Source organism: Apodemus sylvaticus, chromosome 13 (genome assembly GCF_947179515.1).
Source record: "Apodemus sylvaticus chromosome 13, mApoSyl1.1, whole genome shotgun sequence".
Lineage (NCBI taxonomy): Eukaryota > Metazoa > Chordata > Mammalia > Rodentia > Muridae > Apodemus > Apodemus sylvaticus.
Window position 1 is genome coordinate 507,501 of NC_067484.1, and position 27,706 is coordinate 535,206.

The 27,706-nt window shown below is 41.6% G+C and overlaps 1 protein-coding gene across 4 annotated transcripts in view; it reads left to right on the top strand.

Annotated features, from left to right (window-relative positions):
- Positions 1-27,706, top strand: part of LOC127663977 (ubiquitin-conjugating enzyme E2 pex4-like) — a 113,802-nt gene that overhangs the window by 19,317 nt on the left and 66,779 nt on the right. For 2 of the 4 annotated variants that reach the window (XM_052155828.1, XM_052155830.1), the window contains exon 2: positions 2,318-2,406. The exons of 1 other annotated variant lie outside the window; for it this stretch is intronic. In XM_052155828.1, coding sequence (XP_052011788.1) covers positions 2,383-2,406 — 24 coding nt within the window. In that variant the 5' untranslated portion in view covers positions 2,318-2,382. Of the gene's footprint in view, positions 1-2,317; positions 2,407-4,618; positions 4,923-27,706 lie in introns of those variants that run through there. One more of the 4 variants, XM_052155829.1, reaches the window with a different exon arrangement.

The window sequence follows — 27,706 nt, forward strand, 5'->3', positions numbered from 1 at the left end:
TAAGAAAAATAGTATGTGTGATGAAGTTAATTTTTATACACCAAAGAAGATGTTGCTTGTTCTGTTTGTAGATCCTGGTGCCTTGGTTTCATTCAGTGACAAAGAGAGGTGTGGTGTTATTTGTGCTCTCATGTCGCTAAACCTCAGGAACATGCCAGGACATTTAGATTGAATTATTATGTGAACATCACTGAATAGTCTTCACAGTCCTAGATGGTGTGGCCTATTCCTTAAGGTTATGTGATACATTATCTTGCTCCTAAGTCACAAGACTATACAGCGTATTTCTGTTCTGCATATTGTAGCCAACCGGAACAGATATTTTTATATTTAAAAACATCTGAACACAGAAAAGATACAAAAAGAACACAGTAGAAATGCTGAAAATCAAGCATACATAGGGTGCACTTGTATGAGTGGAGTTTACAAACCTAAAGCCGTGGTGAGTTGGTGAGTGAATGGTGTGTGACTTTGAGGACCTGGGGCATTATAACAAACTACTGTAGACTTTGTAAGCTCTCTGCACGTAGATCGGTTTTTTAATTAGTTGTATTCTTTATTTACATTTCAAATGTTGTCCCCATTCCTGGTTCTGCTTTCCCCCAAAACTCCCTAACCCTTCCCCCCTCCCCCTGCTCACCAACCACACACTCCCTCTTCCCTGTCCTGGCATTCCCCTATACTAGGGCATCTCGCCTTCTCAGGACCAAGGGCTCTTCTCCCTTTGGTGTCCAACAAGCCATCCTCAGCTACATATGCATCTGGAGCCCTGGCTCCCTCCATGTGTAGTCTTTGGTTGGTGGTTTAGTCCCTCGGAGCTCTGGGAGTACTGGGTAGTTCTTTAGTAATTAATCAAGTTACTGAATCTTTGCATTTTATAAAACTTATTTTTAAATGTTTGAATCTTATACTTAGATTAACATATGGATACATTGTACAAGATTATTTGACTGTTAAGACATTTTTCATTTAAAACCTTTTTCTGATTAAAAGCTAATATAAGAGCTGAAGTCTAAACAATGTCAGGATCATATCTTGTCATCCTGGAAAGTCGTCCGTGGGTGTGACAAGATGAAGATGCCCATTTGCTTAGCACCGTCTCTCAAGCCCTTCTGAGGACTGCCTCCTCCTCAGGCACAAATGTGTCTGTAGTAGTTTTTCTGGTTTCTCTTCTTCTTCTTTTTAATCATAGATTTATTTGTAAGCAGATAATTTACCATCAATATTTTGCTCCAACAATAAGGCCTTTGTTTTCTTGTCCTTCAGTTTCTTTTTTTTTTTCTGTTTCAACTATGTGTACATTAGATCATTTTATAAAAATTGCTTCATGTCAGTCTGTGAGACCACCGTGTTCTCATGGTCCATTGTCAAATGAAGCATTGTCTGAACAAGCTAGCTGTCACACACAGCCATTTGATGTTTAGATTGGTAGTGTGTATAGCCACAGATCCTATATCCATAGGGTTTCTGATCACCAAAGACAGAATGTTTTAAACTGATGTATTTTAACTTACCATTACTGTGATTATTACGACATAGGTCTTTTATATATTATATGCATACATATGTATCTATAAATTTATTATATTTACTTGTATTTACATTGCTAATCAATGTACTTATGTAAAGGAAACAGACTTGCATGGTAGGCAGCATTAAGGGGGAATTTTAGAATGCCTTTGTCACGTCTGTAGTTTAGTGGAGTATGTAAAATAAACAATGCCTACTGTGTGATGAACGCCAAAGAGCTAATCAATTTTGGATATTACTCCTGGTTAGAACTCATGTAAGCTGTCCTGTATTATAGTTACTTGGAAAGATGTATAGAAGCCTAATGTTTTGAGTGGGTAAATTTGTTTTGTAACCTGTGAAATGTGTTCCTGGGGATAGTGCATCTAACCTCTGAACTTTCCACTCATTGTCTATGCAGTGAGGATTCCAATAATGCTTTTCTTTTGGATGATATGAGGATATAGGAATACCTTTTGTAAATTTATATGCAGTTTGCTAATTTACTAAGGTATTCTTGCCAAATGACCTAAATTAGAAGGAGGGTGATTTGGATCAAGTCCCTGAGCTCACTGTCTAGAGTCAGATTACATTTGTCCATTCTACTTGGAAGAGGTGTGTGTGTGTGGGGAGGGGCATCAAAGATGTATGGTTTTAATCTTATTTTTGTTAGAGGTTATGACTACTCTAACCCCCATAGCTTCAATTAAAAAACTTGAAAATAGTTCATTTTCTAGTCTAATTACTTGGCAGAAATTTAGAATAGCAAGAAACTAGTAACAACCAAACCTTTCCTTTGCACTTACAGATCAACAGAAGAGATTCTTGGGTCCTAGAGACCAAAGAAAGAATCAGCAGAAATGCCCAGGGTGAATGATGGATTGCAGAGCCTGGCTGGTAATTACTTTCACTGAGCTAAAACATTAACTTGAAACATGGGAGCAAGGCCAGATGAAAATCGGGAGGTGGACCTCTTCCTCCCCATGGAATGCCCATACTTGCCTTGTGGAGGTAGTTGTTTCTTTGGTGGGAGAGTCCAGCTCAGCTTCCTTTCCCGAGGCTCAGCATGGATTTTCATCTACCACCCCGGTAGACAAGGAGTGGTACCTTTGTTTTGGCCATTGTAATGGTAGGTGTTTAAGTCAGCCTGCTTTCTGAGATGCCAAGAACTCAGTTTCTCAAGACTTCTCAGTAGGATACCCGATATTAACAGAGATTTTCTCCTCTTGGGGTTCAGCTTTTTTGTAATTTTTTTCCATAATGTGGGCTCTGGAACCCACATGGTTGATAAGCATGACACTCTCAAGCACACGTACACCACAGAACTTCACACATGACACTACAGAGCACACGTCTTCCCCCATCCTTACACACACACATCGCCATCTTCACTTCATAGATGGAAACACGCCTGAGCACATATAAAGGAGAGGCTGAGACAGGTGGGAAATCTGGGGTTTTACATGCACAGGCCAGAGAGAAGACGTTTTCACAGCGCATTGCGGGTTTTGCGCATGCGCATTGCGGGTTTTGCGCATGCGCATTGCGGGTTTTGCGCATGCGCATTGCGGGTTTTGCGCATGCGCATTGCGGGTTTTGCGCATGCGCATTGCGGGTTTGGCGCATGCGCATTGCGGGTTTTGCGCATGCGCATTGCGGGTTTTGCGCATGCGCATTGCGGGTTTTGCGCATGCGCATTGCGGGTTTTGCGCATGCGCATTGCGGGTTTGGCGCATGCGCATTGCGGGTTTTGCGCATGCGCATTGCGGGTTTGGCGCATGCGCATTGCGGGTTTGGCGCATGCGCATTGCGGGTTTGGCGCATGCGCATTGCGGGTTTTGCGCATGCGCATTGCGGGTTTGGCGCATGCGCATTGCGGGTTTGGCGCATGCGCATTGCGGGTTTGGCGCATGCGCATTGCGGGTTTGGCGCATGCGCATTGCGGGTTTGGCGCATGCGCATTGCGGGTTTGGCGCATGCGCATTGCGGGTTTGGCGCATGCGCATTGCGGGTTTGGCGCATGCGCACTGCGGGTTTGGCGCATGCGCACTGCGGGTTTGGCGCATGCGCACTGCGGGTTTGGCGCATGCGCACTGCGGGTTTGGCGCATGCGCACTGCGGGTTTGGCGCATGCGCACTGCGGGTTTGGCGCATGCGCACTGCGGGTTTGGCGCATGCGCACTGCGGGTTTGGCGCATGCGCACTGCGGGTTTGGCGCATGCGCACTGCGGGTTTGGCGCATGCGCACTGCGGGTTTGGCGCATGCGCACTGCGGGTTTGGCGCATGCGCACTGCGGGTTTGGCGCATGCGCACTGCGGGTTTGGCGCATGCGCACTGCGGGTTTGGCGCATGCGCACTGCGGGTTTGGCGCATGCGCACTGCGGGTTTGGCGCATGCGCACTGCGGGTTTGGCGCATGCGCACTGCGGGTTTGGCGCATGCGCACTGCGGGTTTGGCGCATGCGCACTGCGGGTTTGGCGCATGCGCACTGCGGGTTTGGCGCATGCGCACTGCGGGTTTGGCGCATGCGCACTGCGGGTTTGGCGCATGCGCACTGCGGGTTTGGCGCATGCGCACTGCGGGTTTGGCGCATGCGCACTGCGGGTTTGGCGCATGCGCACTGCGGGTTTGGCGCATGCGCACTGCGGGTTTGGCGCATGCGCACTGCGGGTTTGGCGCATGCGCACTGCGGGTTTGGCGCATGCGCACTGCGGGTTTGGCGCATGCGCACTGCGGGTTTGGCGCATGCGCACTGCGGGCTTGGCGCATGCGCACTGCGGGCTTGGCGCATGCGCACTGCGGGCTTGGCGCATGCGCACTGCGGGCTTGGCGCATGCGCACTGCGGGCTTGGCGCATGCGCACTGCGGGCTTGGCGCATGCGCACTGCGGGCTTGGCGCATGCGCACTGCGGGCTTGGCGCATGCGCACTGCGGGCTTGGCGCATGCGCACTGCGGGCTTGGCGCATGCGCACTGCGGGTTTGGCGCATGCGCACTGCGGGTTTGGCGCATGCGCACTGCGGGTTTGGCGCATGCGCACTGCGGGTTTGGCGCATGCGCACTGCGGGTTTGGCGCATGCGCACTGCGGGTTTTGCCTTGCCAGCAGCCCTGCTCCTGGACAGTCCATTCCCTTTTTTTTTTCTCCCTCGGCCCGGGGAGGAGCGGGACAACTCCGAGCTCGAGGGAGCGAGCCCGACCCTGGGCGCGGGTGTAAATCAGTCACCTGAGCGCCGAGGGGCCTTGGCGAGAGTGCACTAGCGTGGGCGGGTGGGTTGTGGCGCGGGCAGCGAGCACGGCCCGGACAGGCAGGGAGGGAGCAGTCTTAGTGGAGAGCTGAGGCGGCCCAGGGGCGCGGCCGCTAAGAGGAGACCAAGAGGTAGGGGCTGCACTTGAGGACCAGCGTGCTGAGATGGTAAGAAGTTTCCACCTCCTCTCCACTTGCATTTGCACTGGGTAGGGACAGAGCCGGGCGGGACACCCCGGGGCCGTGGCGGGCCACGTTCTCCTCTAGCACGGTGGCGTGAGTAGGCGGGCAGTTGGCGGCGCTCCCAAAATCCACCCCCACCCCTCAACTTGGCCCCAAGTTTTTGAGGCGGCTGCGGGCGGGTGGGCAGACGGGAGCAAGGGCTTCCCCAAGCCTTAGGTGAGCGTCGGGCAGTCGGGGACTCTGGGGACCTGGTGCCCTCTGGGAGGGCGCGGGATGCGGGGACCCGGGATACACGGGGCTGCTGGATCCCGCGGCAGCTTTCCCAACTTGCCGGCCTGTTCAGAGCCCCGAGCGGCGGCTGGGCACGGGGGAGGGAGGGTGCAGGGGGCCCAGGCGCGGCCTGCGTGGGGACCTCAGCGATGCCCGCAGGGCTGCGGAGGACGCGGACGCGGCCGGTCATATCCTGCTAGACAGACACGTGTGTGCTTTCCTGAAGTGTGGTTCTGAAGCAGCTGGCCCACTGCGTTTACATACTTGCCGAATGGACGGAAGGATTTGAGACGTGAAAGGGGGGCAGAATTAAAAAAAGAAATACAGTGGTGTTGGAGCTCAGGATAAAACTAGACGGAATCTCCAGTGGGATGAGGCAAAGATTAAAAAACAAACAAACAAACAAACAAACAAAACCCCAACTACTTGTAAGTGCCAAGTGGTGGAGGAAACAGGATGGCACAGCACAGGGAGACTCCAGCACAGCCCCTGGAAGGACTGGCTTCTCCCCTGATGTGACATCTCTTGTTTCAGAGATCAAAGTCACAACTGGAATGTAGGAGATGGTACTGTCAAATTCAGACACACACACACACACACACACACACACACACACACGTACAAAATGCACCTAGGACTGCGGTTACAGTAATGCTGACAGAAATTAAAGAGGTTTTGAAAGCAGCGTGCGATTTATGATGCATCCCATTTACCCTAGAGTCAAGCTGTTGTAAAACTGATGAACAAAAGACATCATAAAATAGTCCTGTGTACCCAGGATTATAGTGGCAGAAAGTGACCTGTTTTATTAATTTTTAAGTACTTCATGAACACTTGTAGTTGTTGGATCCTGTGTTTAAGTGAGGGATCAAAACAAAATATGAAATATATCTGCTTAGAGCTGGAGAATTTCTTGTAACGGCATTTTACAGAACATTATAAAAGCCAGTTGCATGCCTTTTCTTCCCCTGGCCAGTGTTACTATTTGTGAACAGAGCTGTTCCCATATACTAATCACTGAGCAGTGGCTAAGTCCATTTGTCTCCCATCGTTTTCTATTCTGCACGTTTAGATGGTTTTGTGCACAGACACACATGCTTTAGGTGGAATTTATTTCTGACACTAAGTGTTTCTGCTCTGAACTTTTCCTCTAGACTAAGCCTTGTGTAAGTTTGATAGAACTTCCTTTCGCTCTTTGGAATCATCCACAAGAGAATCCTTTGTGAGCCCTTAAAGGCTCTGTATTTTATATCATATTTGTAGCCGTTTCATTTAAACTTGTTCACTTTTAATGAAGTTCTGAGTTGTAGGTACTCTTTCTGTTCCCGGAGAGCAGTGGATTTAAAATCCAGACTGCTAATTACTTTACCAAAGCATAGGAATGTCTTCACCTGAGGGAAGGGCTAGCAAACCTGAATGTGAACTTTGTGAAGAGGATCTTTCTGGAAGCATGTCTGAAATGCCTTGACCCCCTAATCCTCTGTGAATATTAAGTTGGGTTTGTATATACAACTTTGGGTAAAAACCAAACTCATGTGACTTTTAAAAATATTGAGGAAATATTAATAGTAGTAGTGTATTGCTAATACCTGACTTACCCTCTTCTGCCTGACATGTGAGTTATCTGTCAGGCAGGGATATGTGATTACAAAAAGGAGCAGGCAAAAAGCAGGGCTGACTGTTGCTATATTAAAATGTAAGTATTACAGTTTGAAATTTCAAGTGAGAGTTTCTGAGTTCAGTGCTTTACATAACATTTTGTCCTAATCTTGCTTGCTGTCAGGGATGTTTCTTGGTTGTGCAATTGCTGCAGTCAAGAATGCCAATTTGCATTCCATGAGTGTCATTTGATTACTTTTATCTGCGGAGCTCCAAGACCGGCCCAGACCTCTCATTTCATCTTGCCATGTCATGAGTCAGTGCTGTGTTGTCATTTCAAAAATCTGCCTGATTTAGACAAGAAAGAAAAGTACTTTCATGTTGCAGCCGCAGTCTCCTGCTAACTTGTCAGCAGCAGGATATGATTCACTTGGGCCCAGAAGAATGGAACAGAGGGGCAGGTTAGATGGTTCAATAAAGCCCACGGACAGGTAGTGTGTGACGTCCCCAGAGAGCTGCAGTTAATGAAGAACAGGTCTGCTTAGTTCTCCATGCGCTGACCTGGTGCTGTCCCCACAGTTTTCTCATTTGATCTTTCCCAGCAAATTGATCTTTTCTTGTATTTTATTTGCCTTCCAAATTAGTCCTTGAGGGACTGAAATTAGCAGAGCAACTTAAGTTGGATAATACAGCTGTTCAGAAAAGAAGAAATTGGACATTGGCAAAAAACAAAGGGGGGGTGGGGGTGGGAGAGGAGAGGGAGCTATTCTTTTTTGTTGTTCCTGGGAATATTTCCTAGATTAAGGGAGTCCAAAGTAGGTGATGAAGCTAGCGGTTTCCCTTACTTTAAATTTAGAGTTAAGACTCAGGGCTATTTTAAATATTTTGTAAATGTTTGAAAGGTGGCTTCAGCAAGGATGAAGAGTTTGATTTAGCAATGCTCGCACTCACTTGCTTGGCCTGACCTGCCAGGGTAATAGTGGCTTTTATGGCTATTGGAAGACGGACAAAACATAAATGGCATATTGCAACTATGTTATTTATAGTTTTCTAAATAAGTACAATTCCCAAATATTCAATACTGAATTGCTGAAAAGATTAAACAATAAAAAGTCATTAACAGGATTGTGTATAATTATTATGGTGCATGAAGATTTTTTCTATGAATTACCATCAGTATCTTTGTTTTACATAAATTCCACAGACACCCTGTTCATAGATCAGGTTATTCTCTCTTCTGAGGTTTTCCTATTTAAATTTAAAGGTAGGCTTTTAAAATTGAGAGTGGGTTACAAGTTGGGTTTCTTTGAAATGCTTACATGTTGGTTTTTGAGATTAAAATTCATTTTATACAAGGTGAGCATAGTTGATACAGGTTACAGTTTCACTATAGAGCCCTTGTACATAAAGCTTAGGTTGGGAGCAATTAATAGTCTTAACGTGATGAATGTATAAAGGAGCGGTGCTTTCTGAATTCCTCTGCAGATGGTCTCATTTACCATCTGCATCCTGACAAGAAACAGAGTTGAAAACGGCTGTTCTCCTGCAACATCTCTTGCTGGTCAGGAGTTACATAGTATAGCTGGTTAGTAAGCTCTCTAAAGAGCTAGAGGGAGCCTCATGATTTTATTAGATATACTTATGGTTTTTAAAAAAAGAACTCTGGCAGTTAGAATGTTGCACAATAACTGGCTTAGAGTTTAGGCTTGGAGGTGACACATGACACACACGAACACACACACACACACACACACACACACACACACACATACACACAGTGGTGAAAGCAACAGAATTTCCATTGAAAACAGTTAAGGAATCAGCTAAGCTTTCTAGGACTACCTTGTAGGTGATTTGATTGCTGTAAGGTGCAACCAAACATTCTGAGTGTTTGAGACTGTGTAGCCAGTGTGCCAGCTGAAGGAGCCCTTCTCAGGTTGTCAGGCCCACCTTCCAGGTGCCATTAAAAGCAGCTTCCCATCCAGTCACTGAGGAGCACGCTACCCTCCTCTAGGTCACGAGACAGCTACTTCTCCCTGTGGATGATGTTTCCAAGTAGTTCTGCATACAACTCCAGATTATGGAGAAAACTTTCCTTCAAAAGAAGGAAGCTTTGTGTTGTCACCATAGAAGGCAAATCATTTTAAAACTTGGTATATTTTTAATCAGTAAATAAGCTACATTTAGACATCAGAGTTGAATGTTTTCTTACTTCCTGTTTGGCATTTGTTAATCAGTCCGACCAGTAACATTTGTGATATGTTTGTATTAAATAATCAGTGATGGTGATTGATCTTCATTATTTACATATTACTTTTTAGGGATGTTACTTTGACATTTATTTACCATTTAAGTAAATCTTATATCCAGGGATATAAACTGCCCAGATTTGTCTTCTTAGCACAGTAGCTCTCATTGTGTTGCTAGCCAATAAAAGTCTTTATTTGTTGCTTATTAGAACCCTCAGTCCACTCAAAAGTTCAGCTATAATTTAATTTGGGTGTTCAAAGAGCCTCCCTTGTTTTAAAACACATTCTCAGTATTCCTTTACCATTTGTTGTGAGCCTATATTCTAACTCATGAATATGCATAAGAGCAGTAATACAGACATGTCATTTTAAAAGTTGTTGCCAAAACAGAAGTGTACCATTTTCTTTAGAAATTATGTATATGACAATGTAAATTTTGTCCTTTTTACTGCAGTTTCTTAGACATTCTGGAGCATTTTCACTTTTCCAGCAGTAATTTAAATTGTTTTGGTCTACTGATTTAGGATTTGTTCCTACAGAAATACAACCTTGAAGGTGTGGGGAGACAGGCCAAAGCTAAGCTTTGCAACCAAGAGTTCTGGTTAAAGCGCTTTCACAGTTGTAGCCCCTTGAAATTATAAGGTCTTTGTTTTGAAATTTACAAATTGCCAGCCTCGTAAGTTCTTTATAGCAATTGCTGGCAGTTTTACAGAGTCCAAGATACTTGCTGGTTTCAGTTGAAGTGTAACCGATTACACAAGTTAAGGACCAGAACTCCAGTATCAGGGATCCCTCCACATGGAAGGCAGGATGTGGAACTGCTAAATGAGTCACTGCATGTGTGTGTGTGTGTGTGTAACCAGTGAGAATCACATCAAGTCTGTCTTCTACATACAGGATTTAAGACTTATCAAAATGTACAGTATTGTCCTGGACCTGGAGTTCATGAGTTCACTGTCCCTGCTCTTTGTGTGTTTAGTACAGAGATGTAACAGCCCACACAAAAACATTTTTCTCTTATTATGACCTTAACATTTGCCAAAAGTGCCCCATACTGAAATTCCTTTTTAGTATCTTTTTTCCCCTTAGTCCAAAGCCAGACGTGTACCCAGACACAAAGCCTCTATGTATAGCAAGCTGTTTTAAATATTGTGACTCGGCAATGTGCTGTCCTTTCTCTGCTTGAGCCAAGGATCTCTGCTCAGTGTCTGTGGATTACCAAGCTCCTTCTTTATTGTATGTCTTGTCAGCTATCCCTATTCATTTAACCTTTCATTAGCGTCTGTGCAGCTTTCCTGTCTGCAAAGGCAAGGAGAACCCGGAAGGCCCCACTGTCACAGTTATTAGATTTCTCCGTTACATCCCAGCAACCACAAAGAAGCAAGAGTGGAGACTATTGTCGTGCATGCTGCTGTCCTGGGGTGCAGCTCTTCTGTGCATGTCAAGGACATGTGCCACATGTTGATATGCATCCCAGGAATAAATGTGCAACATGGGGGATAGGCTGACAGAGGCAGCAATGAGCTTTGTAGGAGTTATTGCGAAGACCAACAGTTAGTGAAGGAATGTTGCTTAACCAGCCAAGGAGATAGATGGAGTTGAGAGTTGCCAAGATCTGCCTTGTGGAGCTTGTCAGTCCCATTGTTTTCATCTAAACTTCATTTGAGGGAAAATTGAATACCTTCGACAGGAATGAAAGTCTTCTTTTCTCCTTTAACCTCGGAGGGGAAAATGTTATTTCTGATGACTATTATGGTGCATTACAACTATTTTTGTATGGAATAAAGATATGTGAATGATTATGTTACTTACCTCTCATAATTTTTACAATTTCACTGCAAAATCGTGAAAAATATTTTAACAGGGATTTGTATGTTTTATAAATCTGGTTTTAAAATGGAGCACGTGAATCTCCTTGTGCTCCTGCTTTGCTGTGGCTGCCATAGTACAGTGTGGCTATCACCTGGTTTTTATACATGTGTTTTCATGCTTGCTGTAATATGCAGGAGAAGAGGAATGATTACAGGTCACTTTCACATAATAATAAAGACAAATACTTGGATATGTAGAGTGGAAAAGATTTCATTTTAAACATCATAATGAACTCTCAGAGCTGGAAGAGAGCTCAGTTGGTAGAGCGCCTCCCACAGGAGCATGAAGACTTGACCTTGCTCCCCAACATGTATAATGGGCCAGCCAGCATGGCACCTTTCACTGCTGTTCTCAGGGCTGGGAAGGCAGTGACAGGCAGGTCCCTGGGGTTCACTAGCCACCCAGCTCAGTCTCATTGTTGAGGAGAAGGCCAGGAATCACCATGAATGCCATTGGTTCTGGTGTCTAATCTTGACCCACTCAGTGTTTGGGGATGTCTGCCTTGGAAAGCAGAGTTTAAAGTGAGCATACACTATAATGGCTTCAGGTACAGCGTTTCTGTGCATACGCTTCCTTCTCTTTGTGACACTGCCTGCTCATTCCTATTAGCCAAACAACCAGTTTGGTAATCTCTATGGCTGCCTCCCCACAACTGCTTGGTGATATAAGTCCTAGTGGTTTAGTTTTAACTGCTTTATTGTGAGATACCTCACATACCACCATGTAATCACCCTTTAAAATGTACATTAATAATACCCCATTATATGGATACACGGTTTCTTTTAGCATCATCAATTTATGGATTTTTTACTATTATGCATAATGCTGCTGAGAACTTTATTTGGGAGAGTGTCAGATGTTTTTATTTCTCTTGGATGTATACCTTTAAGAAGAATTGTTGGATCATGTGGCCTTCTTTTTGTCCATTTGAGTTGTCTTCAGAAAAACAAACCAAAACCAAAAACCAAAAAAACCTCTTGTGGTCTTAAAAAATACATATGTGGTAAAGGTTAGGACTATGTGTCCCGTGTTGCATGTTGGCTCTCTCTTTTACCATGTGGGTTTCAGGGGTTGAACTCAGGATTTCAAGCCTGGTGGCAAACACCTTTACCTGCTGAGGCATTCGCTTCCCCTAGATTGCCTTTTTATAGTTGAGGTATAAAAGCTGTTGATACGGTGTGGTTACAATCCTCTATCTGATTCAAGATTTGCAAATACTTTCTCCCATTCAGTGAGCTGTCTTCTTATATTTTTGATGCCCTTTGAAACAATTTAAAATTTTTTGAAAGAAGTTTAAGAATGTTTTTTTCCAGACAAGATGTTATTACATGTTAAATGTTAACTCAATACTAGTGACAGTGAGCAACAGTGGCCCTCAGAAACATTCCTAACACTGTCTATCATTTTAATTTTGATGAAGTCCAACTTACATAATATTTTCCTTGTTCTCAGTTTTGGAATGTTGTCAAAAATAAAGCAAAACCAACAAACCAGACAAACAAAAACCAAACCCCAAAACGTGGTCTCACTTTATCCCTGCGTTTCTTTCCCTCCTTCTTTCCATCCTTCTGGATAACACTATGACGTAGGGTTGCTGGATCATACCATGTGGTAGTCTGCCTTTTGTAGTTTGAGAAATTGCCTTTTTGGGGGTGGGGTTAATAACATTTGTACCATTTTATGCTCTTGCCAAGAGTATCTATGTGTTGTATTTTGTGTGTCCATGTTGTCACCAATGCCTGCTGTTATTTTATGATAAATATGGTGATAACAACTGTGAGGTGACATATCTCTTCTGTGGTTTTGTTGTCTCTACTGGCCTTGAAATCTAGGGATGGAATGATGCTCCTTTTTAGCCTCCCACCTACCAGTACTGATATTAGATCTAGGACCTCAGCCATTGAGATAATCACTCTACCACCGAGCTGTGTGTCCAGCTCCTTTTGTGTTTTATTTCAAGACAAAATCTTACGAAGTTGCGTAGGCTGGCTTTAGACCCATGGATTTCTCATCCTTCTGCCTCAGTCTCTCTAGTAGCTGTTATGGACTTGAGCCAGCTGTAGCTTCCATTTATCCTCTGGCCTCAGCTCTCTTGGGTTGAGTGTGATAGGTAGACATAGGACCCTTTTTGATATTTTGTCCGTTTTAAGATTGGATTACATAGGTTTTGTTAGTTTTTGAGTTTTAGGAGTTCTTTATACATTTTGGATATTACTGTCATATCAGAAATTTAAATGTTTTCCTTTCATTCTGTGAGTTATCTTTCCTTCTGCTAATTGCTTCTTTTGCCTTGGCCATGGAGGAGCTTTTAAGTTTTCTGTAGCTGCATGTGTCTGGCCTTGCTTTCTTTGCCTTCAGTGGTTTACATTTAAAGCTTAGACTTATCTGATCCCTAAAAGAGTAAAGGCTATGTTAAGAAAGAGCATTCTATTGTTTAGGGGAGGGGAAAAAAATCAGCTAAGGACTCTTGGTGGAACTCCAGGGGACAAGAAATTTGTCATTCAGTAGCCAGAAGATGATAGGTGCAGGTAGGTTCCCTGTGAAACAGCTTGGGTTTACTTTGATGTTCCTTAATTATCATTGAGTTTAAAAGCAATCTAGGTGTTCTGTATGATAACAGACATACTTCATGCCCTGGAGGGTGGAATTAAGTACCTAGAAATAATTGTTTTTGGTTTTATAAATACCTCAAAAGGAAAGGAAGAAAAAACATTATTGAGAAAATTTGTCTTCTAGACATTCCATCATGAACAAAACATCACCAACAGAGATAAAACTGAAAATTGTTTTATGATATCCAAACTGAAAATAACCAGCTTAGTTAAGTTTTAAGTAAATACTGTGTTCAAATCTGGCATGATGTGTTTGCAAACAGCTTGCTCTCCAGTCTACCAGGTGTATTTTTCAAAGCCTCCCTTCACCAAGTTAGAGAAGCCTTCAAACAGGAAAAAGTTAACTTAATTTAGAGGCTGCGATGTTAGATCACACTTGAATTTAAAGGAATATGTTAAAGAAAAAGGTCTAATTTTCTTTTCATTCATGCTAATAAAACCTATATTTATTTCTATTTAAATCATGGCTTTTCTAGTATTCTGATGAACCATTTTATATAATTGCTTTGTCTGCTTTTGGCTTTGTGCCAGTTATTTTAGACAGAGTTTCATTATTATTTGGCATCAGCTATTAATTAGGTGGCCAAGTGGTCACATTTATATTTGGAGAGAATGTGTGGTTTTCCCCTCACAAGTGTTTACACATGAAAATAGTAATTAGCCAATTTAAAGTGATACCTCATGACATAATCTGAGGATTGTAACTTTGTTCCCTGTGGATATTCTGTAAAGAATTTAAAATCATTTATAAAATTGGTATGATAAAAAATTTTATATCTATCAGATACATGACCTTTGCTTATATACATACATACATACATACATACATATATATATATATATACATTTTTTTTTCTTTTTCTCTTTTCCTGAGGATTGGACTGAGGCCTCTCATGTGAGAGATAAGTACTCTATACTGACCCACATTAAATTTTATAACTTGTTTATATTGTACAAGCAATGTTACTTTTCTGTTCTTAGTATGTCTTGTCATGTCTATATTGGATTAAGAAGGTCACCTGTAATTATGGATTGATACCGTATTCGAGGACATAAAGAGTGTCACTAACTAGAATGTAAATCATGCAAAGAAAGCCCTCAGTTCCCTGCCCCAAGGCTTCTGATCTCTTTTATTCTGTAATTAGAAGATTAGTGAAGTGCACTCTATCAACATCTGCCATGTTTGCATCCAGAAATAGTAGGAAAGTTAAAGATTTCCTCTCTTTCAAAATGGTTGGAATAAAACATCAGATTTCTTTGGAAACAGTCTCACTCCAGAGCCTATTAGCTCTAAATAAAATTAACAGTGGACTTTGTTTTTAATCTCATAAGTTCTGCCAGGTCTCAAGCCAAATTTAAATGTCATCAGTTTACTTACAATAGTGTCTAGTGCATGAGTTAAATTCATTACTCAGTGCACTTCTTAAACAGCCTTCCTGTCTTTAAGAGATGAGGTATGCATCCTTATTTCTTAGGTGGTTGCTACCTGACTCTAAAGAAAGGGACAGCAAATCCATACCCCTAGCCTACCCTCGTTGTAGCCAGTGATTGCCACTTGTTTTCTGCTGTCCCCTTAGTGGCTTCAATGGACTGTTGGGGGTAATGAGTCTCCTGATGCTTTAATCCCAGAGCTCTGGAGGCAGAGGCAGTGGCTCTCTGTGAGTCTGAGTCCAGCCTGGTCAGGAGAGGAAGTTCCAGGACAGCCAAGACTGAACTTGTTTGTCTGGAGAAACAAAGGAAAAGAAAATTATAGGAAAGACTTGGAGCTGTTTATTGGTCATTGATCACAGTAGCACTTGTGATCCCAAAGAGCAACCACACAATGACACAATGACAGGGAGTTTGTGTGAGTGTGTACAAATGTGTGGCAGGAGTGTCCATGAGAAGTTGGGAGATGTTCCTGTGATCCCAGCTCCCTGAAGACAGAGGTTGGAAGAGTGCCTGGGAGTTAGGTAAGAGAAAGAGAAATAGAGATTGGATGGACAAATACAGGTATATTTATTTATGACATAGATCAATAATGAGTGGGTCACCAAATGTTTTAGTAATATTATGAAATTATATTTCTGAAGTACTGATATGACAGTATCATAAATCTTTGTTTTTCATGCTTTGTACTAAACCCAGTATGGCATGGGACAAGCATTCCGTTATTCAGATTTTAAGAGCGATCAGATGAATGTCTCTGTGCTATATGTAGAATAACTCACTGGGGGTTTTACATGAGACCTTAGGCTGGTGGTTTTCAACCTGAGGGTCTCGACCCCTTTGGGGAGTCAAACAGCGCTTTCACAGGGGTTGCATATAAGAAATCTGCATATCTGGTATGTATATTACAGCTCATAACAAGGAAAAATGGACTGGAGCATGAAGGATCTGATGGAAGGAGGATGGAGGGTACTGGGAGAGACAACTGGAATTGGGTGGCATTTCAAAGGTGAGGTAGAAAGCCAGTGCAGTAGAAACTCTAAGTAACCTACAAGGATGACCCTGGCTAAGACTCCTAGGGGTACAGAGCCTGAGTGAGCTGTCTTCTGTAACCAGGCAAAACTTCCAGTGGTGGGAGTGGGACATCAACCCAGCCACAATGTTTCAGTATATGATTTATCCTACCTGTAAGGTGGCACTGAATTTGTGGGTGTGGCCAGCCAATCAGTCTCCATCTTGAGACTCATGCTATAAGAGGAAGCTCACCCCTGACACTGCCTTGAGGACCAAGAGCAGAGACTGGATAGTCCAGAGTCCCAGGATAGAACCAAACATGAACAGTCAATGAAATGATTCTGCTATACTCATAGACCAGAACCTAAAGCCTAGCATAATCATCATCAGAAAGTCTTCATCCAGCAACTGATGGGTACAGATGCAGAAGCCCACAGCCAATTATTAGACTGGATTCAGGGAATTCTGAGGAAGATGGGGGTCATAGGAGCCAGAAGAGGGGTCAAGAACACAAGAAAAACCAGAGTCAACAACCAGGGTTCATCAGGTGCTCAGGGAGACTGAAGTGGCAATCAGGGAGCCTTCAGGGGTCTGACCTAGGCTCTATGCATGTATGCTATGGTTTGTATAGGTTGATCTTCTTGTGGGAAATTGTCTTTGACTCTTTTACCTGTTCTTGGGACCATTTTTCTTCTACTCGGTTGCCTTGTCCAGCCTAAAAATGAAGGGAGGTAACTAGTCTTTCTGCAACTTACTGTGCTGTGTTAATATCCCTGGGAGGCCTGTAGAGGAGGAATGGATCTAGGGGAGAAGGAAGGTTCAGGGAGAGACTTGGAGGAGAGGAGGGAAGGGAAACTGAGTTAGGGATATAATTGTATGAAAGAGTAAAAAAAATAAAAATTTACAGTAGCAAAATTTTTTATAAAGTAGGAATGAAAATAATTTTATAGTTGGGGGTCACCACAATAAGAGGTGCTATATTAAAAGGTCACAGCATTAGAAGGTTGAAAACCACTGCCTTTAGACAGTCCTGTACTGATTGATTAAAACAGAAAAGCTCTTAAACTTTGTGAGGTTTTTATGTGTAAGTTCTACATCCTGCCCAGGTGTGTGAGTTCTAGTTGCTTTGTTTTGCAAAGTAGAACTCAACATTTAGACATTTTTAGTCTTGTTTTGTTTTGAGATGGAGTGGGGTGGGGGCTGGGTGGGTCAGGGTTGGGTGGGGTGAGGGGCAGTGGTGTCTCAGGTTGGCTACAAAGTTGCTATGTAGCCAAGGCTGGTTTGGATTTCCTGATCCTTATTGTCTGGCCAGTGCTGGTACTGCAGTGTGAACACCCACTCCAAGCTACATTTCCTTTTTTTATTTTAGAAGGTAAAATTTATCAAACTTTTGAGGTTTTGTGATATAAAAAATTTGGTGCTCAAGGTCTTATGTGTGAAGTAGAAGCAATAACCCTAAAAATAAGCAGTACAAAATGCAGTACAGGATAAATACTATTAAAGAATAACCACAGAGTGAAAACAAGTCTTTGGTGTTCTATGCTACCTCTAGAAACATCATTTTTTTTTAATGTTCTTTTCAAAGCAAACTTTCCTTTAGTGGCTTATCATTCTTTTTTTCCCCATTGACTGAGAGGTGGGAGTAACAGAAGCACACATGTGTGCATACACATGCACACACACACAGACACACACACACCCTTATATATGGTTATGTGGGAGTAAGATGCATCCATACCTGTGAATGGGAGGGGTAAGAGTAGCATGCACATGTGTGTGTGTGTGTGCACAAGCACAGGCTTGGGAACACGTGCAACACAGTATATTCTATGAGGGCAAACATCTCAGTGCCCTGTAGATGGAATTGACGTGTCTTTGCAGCCTCATTTAGGTCGGTATTAAATTATCCGGATGTTTCTCAATACTTTGTGCTTTGGAATATGATCAGAAGACATTACGGATGGACATGGGAGTCTTGAGTACTTCCTCTCAGATAGGGAGAGATCTAATTGTGTTGATTCCAGGGCAACTCTGGCCCCTCTCCTAGGCTGAGCACTTAGGTAAAGAACTCCAACAGCTTTTACCCCTCTTACTTTTTTTCTGCCTCCCCTTTCCATATAGCTTAGCATATCCCTTATCTTTATATGTTTTAATGTTCTCAAGCAGGTGTCCTGGGAGCACCTTACTGAAGGGGCTGTGCCTGGTCCAGTTTTTGATGGGTTTTATGAGAATAGCAGTGCTCACTTTCCTCTTTGGCATTTCTTGGGGGCATATTCTATGCTGCTTCCCTGTGTGCAGCACTGTGTTAGTGTGGGGTAGGTGACCATGGAGACAGGCCAGAGGCAAAGACTGTGACCTGTAGGATGAAGGAGCCACAACATTTAAAGAAAGGGCTTGGGTCTAGTTACAAAGTACTGGAGAAAGCCATTTCCTGCTTTTGGTATTGGTGTGTTCCTCTTTTCTTTTCTGCTTCTCTTTTCTCTTACGTTTGGGCCAATATTAGATACTTAGTAAAGATTCATAATAGTATTGCCTACTATGTGATATCAGACTTCCAATGCATTGTTTTTTGATGAACAAGAGATGAAAAAGTGAAAGCCATCTCTGTCATTTGACACCAGCACTGACTTTTTCGCGATATTTATTTTGAGCTTTCAGCTCTTTGTCCCTTCATGAACACTTTATGGAGACAGACAGACTTGTTACGAGAAGAGAAGGTATAAAGATAAGAAAACCCTCAACATCCACTTGATAGCACCCGTGAGACAGAAGCCGGTGGAGCCACCTGTGCTCACTGCTTTCCTATGCACAGTTTTAGTCTCAGTTTTCAGTAGTGTGCAAGTTTTAAGAGTACTCGCTCTAAAGTGAGACATTTTTATTTGTTTAAAAATTTAAAATTCTCACATTTAAAATTTTACATTTGGATATTTGTGTTCTATATAGAAGATTAAGTGGAGGTGGGTGGAGGGGAGAATGAAGAAATTACAGAGGTGATGTGGAGCAATGAGGGAAATATTAGTAGAAAGATGTGTTGACGAGCTGAGATCTAGCCTGCTCAGAGAGCCCCGTGCTTAGGTGCTATAGGCCTTGGAATTAGTTGATTGATTGATCCTTATCCAGACCCAACCCCAGCTACATGATCTTTTCCAGCACCTATTCTCAGGAACAACCCCTCCTCCCCATCATCCTCTTCTGTCGTCTGAATTTTATTGGGCAAGTCTCATCAGGTAGACCTGCCCCCCCGACACTCACAGCTTTTGATGCCACCATCTTGCCCTAAGATACATCATGTGCAATGCACAAGTCTTATTTTTGTTGAGTGCAACATTTAAGAATTCTATCACGAAGCACCCTCTCTTGAGTCTTTCTTCTTCAGCTTCAGGAAGTCTGTCAATTATATCTTAGGTATTCTAAACTATTGGGCTAATATCCACTTATCAGTGAGTGCATACCATGTGTGTTCTTTTGTGATTGGGTTACCTCACAATGATATTTTCTAGTTCCATCCATTTGCCTAAGAATTTCATGAATTCATTGTTTTTAATAGCTGAGTAGTACGCCATTGTATAAATGTACCACATTCTCTGTATCCATTCCTCTGTTGAAGGACATCTGGATTCTTTCCAGTTTCTGGCTATCATAAATAAGGCTGCTATGAACATAGTGGAGTATGTGTCATTATTACATGTTGGAGCATCTTCTGGGTATATGCTGGAGTGGTCCTCAGATAATACTATGTCTAGTTTTCTAAGGAACTGACAAACTGATTTCCAGAGTGGTTGTACCAGCTTGAAATCCCACTAACAAAAGAGGAATGTTCCTCTTTCTCCACATCCTCACCAGCACCTGCTGACACCTGAGTTTTTGATTGTAGCCCTTCTGACTGGTGTGAGGTGAAATCTCAGGGTTGTTTTGATTTGCATTTCCCTGATGATTAAGGATGTTGAACATTTTTTTAGGTGCTTCTTGGCTGTTTGATATTCCTCAGTTGAGAGCTCTGTTTAGCTTTGTACCCCATTTTTAAAAGGTTTATTTGATTGTTTGGAGTCTAATTTCTTGAATTCTTTGCATACATTGGATATTAGCCCTCTATTAGATGTAGGATTGGTAAAGATCTTTTCCCAATCTATTGGTTTCCGCTTTGTCCTATTGACAGTGTCCTTTACCCTACGGAAGCTTTGTAATTCTTTTTTTTTCCTTTGTAAAAGGTTCCATTTGTCAATTGTTGATCTTAGAGCATAATCCATTGGTATTCTGTTCAGGAACTTTTCCCCTGTGCCCATGTGTTCAAGATTCATCCCCACTTTCTTCTCTACACGCTTCAGTGTGTCTGGTTTTATGTGTAGATCCTTGATCCACTTGGACTTGAGCTTTAGGAGATAAGAATGGATCAATTTTTATTCTTCTACATGCTGTTCAACCTCCAGTTGAACCAGCGCCATTTGTTAAAAATGCTGTCTTTTTCCCCACCCCACTGGATGGTTTTAGCTCTTTTGTCAAATATAAGTGACCATAGGTGTGTGGGTTCATTTTTGGGTCTTCAATTCTATTCCATTCATCTTCTTGCTTGTCTCTTTACCTATACCATGCAGGTTTTTTTTTTTTTTTTTTTTTTTTTTTTTTTTTAAAATCACTATTGCTCTATAATACAGCTTGAGGTCATGGACCATGATTTCCCCAGAAGTTCTCTTATTGTTGAGAGTAGTTTTTTTCATCCTGAGTTTTTTGTTATTCCAAATGAATTTGAGAATTGCTCTTTCTAACTCTATGAAAAACTGAGTTGGAATTTTGATGGGGATTGCATTGAATCTGTAGATTGCTTTTGGCAAGATGGCCATTTTTACTATATTAATCCTTCCAATCTATGAGCATGGGAGATCTTTCCATCTTTTGAGATCTTTTTTATTATTTTCCCCATAATTTTGAATAGCTTAGACTTTTAAATAAACTTAGTTAATTTTATCGTTCCTATGATTGAAATTTCTAGAAACAATTTTATTAGGATATAATACACATACAGTTTAATGTTGTAATGCTCTGCAATTACAATTATAATTTTGAAGATACAGGAATAGATGATATATGTAATGTCTGGAAGTATGTTTATGCACTTACTTTAAACCTCTTAAGTGAGATAAGATTGTATAATATAGGCTTGAGTAGCTCAGTGGTAGAGAGCTTACCTAACATGTGCAAAATCCTGGGTTTGATGCCCTCCCCCCAACAACAACAAAAAAATATATTTCTAGTATTCAGGAAGTAGAGGAAGGAGGATCAGGAGTACAAGGACATCATGAGTTCAAGACCAGTCTGTGCACATGAGATCAAGACCAGACTGCACATGAAATCCTGTCTCAAAAAGCAAAAAACATAACCTTTGAAGAACTTTAATTAGGTATTTGGTGAGATCTACACACCTGAATGATCTATTAAGGTAATTAATGTATTACTAAATATGTAGGGAAAATCAAAAAGCACAAATAAGCAGAAATATACACTATTCTTGATAAATTAGTTATCATGGAAGATCATGTAGTAATGGTGCCATAGCTATAAATGCCTGCCTTAGAGCTATTCATTTGAAATTGATTTTAGACACCCATGTCTAATTCTTGTAATGCTATCAAGATTTCTGTGACCTAAGTTTTGGCTTTCTGAATCATTATTGGATAACATGATGCATCTGGTTGGTGATAAAATAATATAATTCCATTTTTGATCAGAAAAGTCAAAATTAAGTTTTTGAATTCAATTAATAAGTTGACTCCAAAAATAGTTATAAATGGTGAGTTAGACATTTGAGCAAGTGTAATGTTGGAAGTATCCTGCAGTAACCCCATTGATGTTGGTGTCTTCCCCTACAATGTTTAGAACTTCAAATACATTTGAAAAAAAGAAAACAGAGCTGTGTAAGAATTGATGTGAAGTTTTATGCAGATAAAGATTAACATACATGCCTGTTGTAGCATCTTTCTGTTGACCAACTTGTTGTTTTATAGACTTAAATAACCAACTCCATTTGCCAAACCACTGATAGTTCTCCTTTAAGATAGATTTTATGAATTCAGAGTAAAAATACTATTCTCCATTGCCTGTGAAAGCTTGTGAAGAGACTACAGGGACAGAGTCTTGCTGAGAATGTGAGGCTGGTTTCCAGCTCAGTCCTGCTTCGCTCTCCCAAGAGTTGCCATTGTGGGCATATGTGACCACACATAGCTACGAAAAGTTTTAAGCAGAATGTGAGATGGCAGGGGTACCCTGTGACATTAAACAGTTTTATAGAGAGCTTTTAGGCTCAAAAGTAAAAGCTGACGTATAAACCTACATTGTATATTTTCTCTTGGTTGAGCAAATCTGTGTGTTGTGCATAAACAAATACTCGTGACATTAGAAAGGTAAAATCTGGGGAAGCAGAAATTTGTTCAAGTATTTCTGGGGCTGACATTCATACTGATACTCATGTCAAAATAAAAGGCAGTTTTTAAACAGTTTCTGTTGTGTGGACTATATGTGGACTGTATGTGTGTGTTTGAGTACATGCGCATGCATGTAGGTACCCATGCCTGTTCTGTGTATATGGAGACCAGAAGGTAGCATCCAGTCTTCCTCTGCTGCTTTTCTTTGGGAGATGGGGTCTTTTGCTGAACTTGGAACTCACAAAGGCTAACCAGCAAAAACCAGCCTATCTCGGCCTCCACCTCTCAGTATTTGGATTATAGATGTGTATTGCCATGATTTATGTGGGTATGGAGGTCCTAAATTCAGGTGCTCATGTTTGCATACCAAGCACTTTACCCTGGGTCATTTCTCTAGTCCCTTGATTTTTAAAGTTAACTTATTATTATGCATACATATACATACATATCATGTATAACTGGTTCTTTTGTAGCTCCTGTAAATTATGTTTTGATAAACCCATTTATTTTTATGACTTCTTGGGTATCAATTAAGAAAAGAATTAGTGTTGGATGTGGTGGTTTGTTTTTGTAATCTGAGCATTCTGGAGCTGAGGCAGGAGGATTATCAGTATTTTGAAGTCATTCTGGACTCCAGAGTGGGTTCTGGGACAGATTGGACCAGAGTGAGACATTGCCTCAAAAAGAAAAGCATTTTTTATTAATTAGGGCGATTTTGGCTAAATTACACCGTTAAAATTTCTTCTGCTTCATCCTACTACCTTTCTTAATAGTAGAAAATACTAATTTTGCATGGAATCTGTAGATCTTAGAATTATTTTATTGTTATACAATAGAAAAACAATGTTCAGAATTCATACTTAGGAGTCACATTCTTCCCAGAAAATGGGTAGATTTTTAGGGTTAGGGTGGGGTAGCAGTTGAATCATTTCTTTTGCTCCAGCTTTATCTGTAATATTGGAACTTTTGGATCTGTAAAAATTCTGAGGTGCTCGCTCATGTTGGAAGTAAACATTAGTACTTTTCTTTTCTTGTTTGCTGTAACCTACTGTACATTTTCTTTTGGCCAAATCTCAGTCTTTTGTAAAACTTACATAACAGGCTTCTTACATAGTTCTGTGATGGAAGAGAGGGCTCTCTGCAGGCCTTATTTTAAGATGGTAAGCTCTGCTGGACCGAAACCTGAGGGCGTAATTAACAGTGTCTGTGGAGGGACCATGTGCACTGACTTCCTGGGCCATTTGGCCTACTAGATGGGATTTAGGTCATCATTCATCGTCATGTGCTGTCTTCCTGTGGGAGTATAAGGTCTAGCTGCTTTACATTGAATAAGTTCCGAATGTTTGATCTTGTTCCAGGGTGGGTGATTATACTCGAGAATGCACTTAATTACAAGCTTTTTGTGTCTAGCATCCATTCAGCCTACGTCCTCTTCACTGCACCTAACATCATCTATGGAATTTCATTTGCAGGTTTTGGGAAGTCTAAAGCTCTCACATTTGAAATCTGCTTTGTGATGTGTGTGTGTGTGTGTGTGTGTGTGTGTGTGTGTGTTGTGTGTGTTTCCACCTTGCCATTTTGGAACTTTTTTGATTAGAATTTATGTATTAGTATTAATGTTATCAACAAACAAACACATTGCTAAAATTCTCAGGAAAGAGGCTTCATTTATGAGTGGCAGGTGATCTGAGAATGTTTGTAGTCAGGTGTGGAAGCCACAGGCCCATGTTGATAGCCTCATCTATTGCTTCAGTTGTTGACAGAGGGCTCTGACTGAACCTGAGTTCACCCTTCCAGCTAGCCTGCCTGGCCAGCCACCTGTGGGAGGCTTACCGCTGCCTCAGCACCACGAACTTACAGATGTGTGCTTCCGTGTTCTGCCTCTTAACATCTTTTTAATGTTACGATTTTATTATTGGATAAAAATCTAATTGGTCGTGATTTACTACTAAGTTTTTTTGATAGAATCATCTTCCATTTAATTTTTTTACATAGTTCTTTTGGTTTGAGGGGCAGGTATCTTTACATCTCTCAGACAGACTTTGTCAACATCAAGTCGTGTTGCCTCATGTGTTTTATTTTCAAGATTTGGATTTATTCATGATTGAGAAGCCTGTAATTAGATTTTAGGATTTTATCAGAATTTATAAGTGCATTTGGTCAACTTCTTTGGAAGGTACATATTTTCCCTTTATTTATATTTAATGTGTGTGTGCACGCGTGCACATGCATGTGCATGGGATTGGATGCTTTCCTTCAACCATGCGGGTCTCAGGCATCAAACTCAGGTTGTCAACCTTGGTGGCAAGCACCTCTGTCTGTTGAACAACCCCACCAGTCCTGTTCTTTTTCTATCAAACAAATTTTCTTACATAAACTTCTTTAATGTGGAAGGCTTAGAGAAAGAGGGGAGTAGGTCTCTCTTTTTTCATTTCTCCTGAGAAGTCTTTAAAAAGATGTTTATACAAATCAAATATGCTTATAACTTAAAAGAAATAATTTGGTGTGGCAAGTTTTAGGTAATAATAATAACAAGTATATACACACTCTGTAACCTTTCTTTAAGTCTTTGGTTTAAGTCCTCTCTCATACAGTGCCAAAGCGTTGTTCTGAGCTGTGTGTGTTGAAACATGCATGCCTGTCCTAGTGTCGTAACTAATTATATCTCTGACATGCTTAGTTCTAGTAATTGGATGTCGACCTGCCACAGCATGTGTTTTAACTTTTAGCTTTATCTGGAGGACCTGCTATAGGAATGAAGTTTTTACCACATAGCAGCTTAACAGTGTACACAGATCCTGTTTAAAATATACCATATACTTTATGTTTTGCAGAAATAGGGTATGCCCAGGGGAAAGGTTTTTTTTTCCTTTTATTGAAAATTAATTTTTCTTGCATAATATATCCTGATCAGGCTTTCCCGTCCCCTGCTCCTCTCTGTTCCTCCCCATATCCTTTCTGGTGTGGCTCCATTCCTTTTCAGTCTCCTTTGAAAAGAATAGGATTCTAAGAGATAACAATAAAATATAATAAGATAAATCATTGCATCCAAGTTGTCTAAGGCAAAACAACAGAAGGAGAAGATCCAAGAGAAGGCTACAGAATCAGACACACTTGTCCATACCTTCTGGAATCCCTTAGGATCACTGAACTAGAATCCATATCGTATCCGCAGAGGACCTGCTGCAGACCTGAGTAAGCCCTGTGTGCATGCTGCTCTGTCTCTGTGAGTTCCTATGAGCTTTACTCAGCTGATTTAGAAGACCCTGTTTTCTTGGTGTCTCCCCCCCGCCTCTGGCTCTTAGGCTCTTTAACATCTTCTTCCCCCAGGTCCCCTGAACCCAGAGGGGAGGACATTCCATTTAGGGCTGATGGAGGGCTTGGTGGAGACATCCAATTTCGGGCCCCAGTGTCTCTCACTCTCTGTGTAATGTCTGGTTAGATCTCTATCTGTTCCCATCTGCTGCAGGAGGAAGCTTCTCTGATGCTGGCTGACGAAGGCACTGATCCTCTGTGGTTCTCCCGGATTGTAACTTGGTTATCACTGACTTAACAGTAATTTTTCTGTTTCTTTAAGCTCCTTCACAAGTAGAACTCTGAATTCCACTTCCTAACATTCTTGAGTAAATCTGATTTGTAAAGGCATATGAACACTTTATAGACTTGGCACACTAAAAATATTTAGTCATAAGCCAACAAATCAAACCCAGATATACTGACTTAAGTAAATGCCAATCATATTATATGTCAATGCTTGGTAAATTAGTATGTTAGTAAGTGCACAAAAACTCACACTTCAATTTTAAGATATTGTGAGAAGTTGGTAACCCATCAGTATATGTTTTTTTAAAGTAGTGAAATAACTTCTTGATTAAAAACTCCTACCACCACTGCAGAGTTTTCACACGTTCACTGTTGTTTCTTGGTGCCACCAGCTCTGCAGTTGTGACAGGGGAGGACAAAGCCATTTATTTTGTTTGTTTTTGCCGTTTGTTTTTAAATCATTCACCCAGAAATAACTAACTGCTATATTGTTTAGGAACTCCCCTTATACCAGTGGTTCTCAACTTTCCTAATGCTGCGAGTTGGGTCACATGATTGTGAAGGCTTGACAAAATTTAAATGTTGCTCTTTTTACCCATATAGACTTCCTTCTGAAGGCTTAGATTTTTCAAAATCTACTTTATCTAGGGTTCTTAAATGTTTCACCCTTTCTTCTAACCTATCAACCAGGGGTAGGGGAAAAAGAAGGATAATAGGAAAGGGTGTTGTGGACTGTTCAGAAGTAATTCCTTGGGACGAGTCCATTCTTTGATGTTAGGATATCAGCAGTCCATTTCAATAGCAAGTACCAAACATGAATCAGTAGTGGCAGCATGATCCAGCAGAAACAGCAAGACTCTGCCAAATGGCACAAGTCAGGAAAGTGGCCAGAATGAGCTGGAATACCACGAGAAGTTCTTTTGTGTGTTTCTAAGACCAGGAAAGCATTGCGGGCATGTAGCAGTGCAAGAGTGTCCTCATTGTGAGTTTCTATTTATGTCCTTTCTAAACATCATGTACCTCTGAAGTGTCTGTTTTCAGCAAAACAGCACATGCATGTTCTCTCACACAGCAGCTTGCAGAAAAAAAACACGACACAACTGAGTTGTTAAAGAAACCAGATATTTCCACTTCATCCTCACCTTTATTTTCCAGATTAGTAGCTTGGTTTTCATCTATGCCTGTTTTATTATTTAGACTGACCATTTAATTTTTCATTTTGGCAATCGTTTTAAATTTACTTTCTTCGCTTTTTCTTTCTTCCCTTCCCCTTTCCTTTTGTCTCCCTCCCCCCCCCCCCGTCCTTACCACTCATTTGTATGCCTGTACTTGCATATGTAATATGTGCATGGAGGTACAGGCCTGTGCAGCATAGGAGACTCATCAGGCATTTTCTTTATCGCTGTCTGGTTTATGTATCAGACCTTGAGACAGGGTCTCTTACTAAACCTGAAGATTAAGGTCTTAGCTAGGCTAGTGAGCTCCATTAATATGTGCTTGTTTCTATCTTTTCTCTATGTGTGGGTTACAAGCATACATGGCCATGCCCTGCTTTTTTTTTTTTTTTTTAATTTATTGCACTTAGGTCCTTGTGTTGGCAGAAAAAAGCACTTTTACATACTCTGCAATCACCCCAGTCCTCATTTCTAATTTCTTATTAAAAGTTTTGTTTATTGTGTATATGGTGTGGCTATGAATGTGTGTGTAAGGGCACATACACATACGCTTACATATAAGCTTACATGTGTTCATTTCTTCTACTATGG